The sequence below is a fragment of the Propithecus coquereli genome, unplaced genomic scaffold, assembly GCF_000956105.1.
Source record: "Propithecus coquereli isolate 6110/MARCELLA unplaced genomic scaffold, Pcoq_1.0 Scaffold57, whole genome shotgun sequence".
In the NCBI taxonomy this organism is placed as follows: domain Eukaryota; kingdom Metazoa; phylum Chordata; class Mammalia; order Primates; family Indriidae; genus Propithecus; species Propithecus coquereli.
In genome coordinates this window covers 1,149,681-1,155,078 of record NW_012151618.1, presented here as the reverse complement: position 1 = coordinate 1,155,078, position 5,398 = coordinate 1,149,681, and the positions used below count along the sequence as shown (strand labels likewise).

The following is a 5,398-nucleotide window of genomic DNA, read 5'->3' as shown; positions in this document are numbered from 1 at the left end:
TGAGCTGCACACCTCGTGCAAAACAGACCCGCCACCAGCCCGACAGGAGGCGGCGTGATAGTGTGAGCCCACGTGTGACAACAAGCTCAGTTTTTCCGAACTTCTCTCATTAACTCTTCACTGGGGAGTCACGTCCTCCTTGGAAGGCAGTTTTGAAGATTAAATGAAACAATCAGTGCTGAGTGCTTGGCGTGGGGTGTGCACAGTGGCACTTGCTACGGGGCAGCTGGGCCACCTTGTGGAGCTGGCCCAGGACCAGGCAGCCAATGCTACTGACTGAATCCCAGGCCCCTGGGAAGGTAGAAGAGAAACAACTTGCTGGGTGACCTTGCTCAAGTCACTTTACCTCTCTGGGCTTCATCTCCCCCCCATTGTGAAATGAAAGTGAAGGAGATAGAATACCCTGATATTTGGAAACCCAACACCACAAGGTGTGTGACCCTCACCTTCACTCTGCTCAGGCAACTACTTTGGGAAACTCGGTTAAATCTGGCAGAAGAGGAGCCAGCCTGGGAAAGTTATTTGGCCCAGGGCTGAGCATGACAGGAACAGGCAGGCCTGGAGGGGGAGCCGTGAGCCCTCCGGCACGTAGGGGGCTGCAGGCCGGAGTCACCTGCACCAGGGGCCTTGCACAGAGACCGCCGCCCACGTGGGCTCCTTTAGACACTCGTCACTGCCAAGCGCGTCAGCTCCGAACAGAGACTTGGCAGCCTTGGAGCTGTAAGGTCATCATGTCGTTTTAGCAGCAGCATCTTGTTTTCCAGTGAAAACGTCCATGGCCCAACATTGAAACCACATGCGAGTGGGGCCCCTGGGGGAGAATCAGGGGTGGGGTACCTGGGTCCTGCCCGTGTGCTTTCCCTGCTGCCCCGCAGCGAGGCCTCTGTAACTGTGAGGACCCCTGGTCTGGTCTAGCTCCTTCTCACAGATAAGAAATGAGGGCCAGAGAGGGTGAGTGACTAGCCCCAGGCCACACAGCCAGTGCTCTGGTCCCCTGGCTCTCACTTTTCATCACTCCAGGAGCCAGCTATGAAGATTATTTGCTTGTTGCTATACATAAGTTCGCTTTTCAGTGTCAGCCATGACTCCAATGCAGGGTGGATAGGACAGAGTTTCAGCAGAAACACCAAAAATCTTTTATTTCCAGAACGGTAATTTCATCTCTGTCCGCAGGAGCTGGATTATTCTGTCGATCCAGAATCTCTGCCTCCGCTGCGGAATCCCGACATCCTCGTGGGCGAGAACGACCTCACAGCCCTCAGCTACCTCCACGAGCCCGCGGTGCTCCACAATCTCAGAATCCGCTTTGCAGAATCCAAACTCATTTACACCTACAGCGGTAAGGACAGCGATTTCGGGAAGTAGGGAATGGCGCCGAAACTTAGCGCTTGCTGTCTAGAGCATCGTGCTTGTGTTTCATGTTACACTGCTGAGCATCTAGAGTTTGTTATAATGAGAGATGTCTGGGTGAGGAGGATCTTCAACAAGAACTAAAGCTAGACTACCAAGAAAAAGAGATGTGATAAAACTTGTGTTTTGAGTTTCTCATTGGATTTGATGCATTTATTACTTATTTTGGGCAATGATAGTATTATTTACACTGTGAATTGCAAAAGCCTCTCCGTTTGGAGGCATTTCCTTCTGTCATCTCATCCAGCCATCAGAATAGCCCAAAGATGGAGGTGATCAACAGGGAACTGAGATTCAGTGCATTAGTGACCTGCTCAAAGTCACGCAGAAGGTTTAATAAGTGTCAGAGTTGGGGTTTCTCGTAAGAACCTGGAGAGGTGGTGACAGTAAGAATGTTGTAACTGCATCCAGCATCTTTCCTCAGGAATCATTTTGGTGGCCATGAATCCTTACAAGCAGCTGCCGATCTATGGAGATGCCATCATCCATGCCTACAGCGGGCAGAACATGGGCGACATGGACCCGCACATATTCGCCGTGGCCGAAGAGGCATACAAGCAGATGGCCAGGTAGCTCCCTGCCAGGCTGGGCTTCCTCGTGCTCTGCCAGTGCCGCCTGCACTTGCTGAACCTCACGGTGTGAGGAAGATATCTAGGTCGGGCTCATTCAAAGAGGCAGGCCGGAGCGGACGCTTTGTTGAGCAGACTACCTGTAATGAATAGCAAATGGCTCTTACAGGTACCTGACCTGTCTGGACCAGGTTTCCTGGCTTTTGTTCCTTCTAGGCAGTCAGAAGTCAGTCTGGCAATACCAGATGTTTCTCCTGCAGTGTGTTTGGTTGGAGGAGTATTGATTTATTCTCTGCTGTGAGATGTTTAAGTGTTTTTGTTTTTCACCTATGTAAGAAGCAGCGTCTGATGACAGAGTAGCCCAGGTTTTAGCTGTAGGAGATTTGGAGTTTCATCCTCATTTTGCCACTTGGTTTCTGTGTGGCCTTTGTGGGGTTCTTGTCTTGCTAGCGAACGTGTGTGAAAAGCCTCCTGCGACCAGGCACCACGCACACACTCCTACGTCACCTCGGGCGCCCTCAGAGTAGCCCATGATGTAGATGCCTGGGCAGTGAACCGAGCTTCAGAGACCGACCCAAGGTCAGGCAGCAAAAGGCAGAGCTGGGGTTTGTGCTCAGATTTTTTTTAACTCTAAATATAATTTATTTTCCCATAACTATCCTCTTTTGGCTTCAATGTCCTCATCTGTAAAGTACAACGAATAAAAACGCCATCTTATCTTTGTAGCCCCCTTAGCAGTTTGCAAAAGAGCTTTCACAGACAGTGTTCTCCCTTGGGTCTTATAATACTCCCGCGAAGTCTGTCGAGCCGCCATATCGCCCTCGTCTCACAGCTGGGAGACCTGAGGCACAGGACCCCGGCCTGCTGCGTCTTCACTGCACGGCCCCGGGCACGGCACCCGCGCTCCCGCGGCTCTGTCCTCACCCGTGAGCTCAGTGCTCAGCGAGGACTGTTCCTGGTTCTGCCGCTTATTTCTAATCCAGGGGACGGTGGTAGCTTACATGGGGTGGAAGTGTGTGTTTTTCTGCAGAGGGGTCTGATGGGGCTCGATCGAACCTCCCCCAGGTCATCGGAGACCCAGTGCCATCCAGCACCCCCGTCCCTGGGCTGGGACCCTTCTCCTCAGGGCCAGCCTATGGCTCAGCCATCTCTTCCATATTCTAGGTGACAAGGACACTTCCCAGAAGCCCCACAAAGCACTTCTGCTCACAGCTCATTGGCCAGGACCTGCTCACATGGCCACGCTTGGGCGCGAGGGAGGCTGGGAAACGTCTTTCATATGGGCAGCAACGTGCCCGCTAACAGCTGGCACATTGTCCCTGAGAAGGAAGGGGAGGAGGAATGTTGGACAGAGAATAGCAGTTTCTGCTGCACCGAGATTCCTTCCAGCCCCAAAACACCCCTGGCTCCCTATAGGTCTCCCAGGAGTCTTGGTGATTAGAGTCTAGGTGTCAGCAGTACAAGGTCCTTGGAACTATAGGGCTGTGCCAAGTTCGGCCCTGAAGAGCCGGTCTCTCCTTGGAGGTCGGTGTGTGTAGCTGTGATACCAGAATGGCAGGTTCATGTTGGCCTTGCTCGATGCTAGACTGGAAGTCAGGAGGGCCTGGCTTTAATAACCCCAGCCCCGTTCTGCACACCTGGGGACACCGACTGTGTCGTTCACTTCTCAGAGTCTTCGTTTCCTCTCTCTGAAATGAAAGGATCGGGCCAGGGGAGCTATGTCTAAAGTCTACGCCAGCATTCACATGGGAAGCTCTGATCAAGTCACTCTGCGTCTCTGAGTCACCGTTGTACTCATCTGTAAAATAGAGATCTGTGTCTTAGGATTTTTGTGAAGCTTAAATGAGAATCTGTGTACAGTGTTCGCCCAGCACCAGGCAGGTGAGCACCGCTAGATGCACAGAGCGGCTTTATAAGTTTCCACCACCACAGTCTTATGACAGGAAAAGTTCAATGCATTTTTTTTAAAAAATCTCTGAATTATGTAACAGAGCCTGTTGGCTTACAGAGCACATATGCTCCCAAGCATCTTTTGAATAATTGCTCTCAAAATAATTCTTTTGAAATGTTTTTATATCTAAGTGGGACGTGCAGAAAGGAGTTGACGTGAGGCCCGAGGCTGCTATCTTTAGAGGCCTGCTTGCAAGGCAGGCCTGTGTCTCGCCTCTGATTTCGGGAAGGTTCCCACCACCCTAATTGATAAAGTGGCTCATCGTACCCAAATGGAGACTGTATAAACGATGTGGTTGGTGCTGATACCTGCTTTCCTGCTGGAGTCTGGAAGCGTGGTGTGTGCGAGGCAGAGGGCGAGCGCCGAGTCTGTGAGGGGCTGCCCGGGAGTCAGCGTTTCACACGTGCCATCGAACTCATTGCTAGAGGAAGTCAGCGTGTCCTGTGTGACTCGACTGGGAGAGGACCCTCGGAGTTTACGCCTGGTTTCCCCTGGACTTTGCCCCACACGCCTCTTCCCTTTGCCGATTCTGCTCTGTGTCCTTTTGGCGTAATAAATCTTAGCCGTGTCACCATATGCTGCGTCCTGCAAGTCCTCCTAGCAGGTCATTGATCCTGGGCTTGGTCTTGGGAACCCTCAACACAGGGGACATTGCAGGAAACAGACACGGGTGTTCTGCATGACCACATAGAAGAAAAAAGTCTGGAGGGACATTCACCGAAATGTTAAAAACAGTTGCTTTAGAGTGATAAAACAAGGTTTCTCTTCTTCCATCTCTTCTGCATTTTTCTTAATGAGCATATGTTGCCTTTTTAATGGGAAGAAATTAACATTTAAAAATACTTTCATTTACTTGCTTTAGAAACAACAGAAATCAGTCCATCATCGTAAGCGGGGAGTCGGGTGCCGGAAAGACGGTGTCAGCTCGCTATGCCATGAGGTACTTCGCCACCGTCAGCAAGTCCAGCAGCACCGCACATGTGGAGGACAAGGTCCTGGCGTCCAACCCCATAACCGAGGTGCGTGCCGCTGTGGGAGGCAGCAGGAGCCGGGGCAGAGACGGCGTGCGTGACAGGGATGTGGGCTGGTTGGTGCACGAGTGCCGCCCTTGGCAACTCAAGTCCCCACGCTTTGCAGACCAGAGAAGGGAGGGCAGAAAAGACCCAGGAAGTCTGCTCTCTGGTGGGATTTGAAGGAGGCGAGGGCAGAGCTTGCTACTTTCCGGGGTCTCTCCTCCTCTACCCCGCTGAGCTGGAAATTCTGCCGTTGGATTTCAAGAGTCCCCTGTTTACATTTACATACTGGGGGAGTGTCTTCAACCACGTATATCACGGGGACACTGAGATCACTGGTGTTCTCCAGCCAACTGGCATCAATTTTCATGAGCTGATTGTTAAATATTCAGGAATTTTGCAAGCTGATTGCTAAACCTTTGGTAGTCTGAAATCAGTCATGGTAGGAGTATTTC

General features: G+C 51.6%; 1 protein-coding gene across 1 annotated transcript in view; it reads left to right on the top strand.

Moving 5' to 3' along the window:
- Window positions 1-1,836: 1,836 nt before the first annotated feature.
- The window catches only part of MYO5C (myosin VC), an 82,040-nt gene continuing 78,478 nt past the window's right edge, over window positions 1,837-5,398 (top strand). Inside the window, exons 1-2 of the mRNA XM_012658022.1 lie at window positions 1,837-1,979; window positions 4,793-4,949. Coding sequence (XP_012513476.1) covers window positions 1,852-1,979; window positions 4,793-4,949 — 285 coding nt within the window. The 5' untranslated portion in view covers window positions 1,837-1,851. The remainder of the gene's footprint in view (window positions 1,980-4,792; window positions 4,950-5,398) is intronic.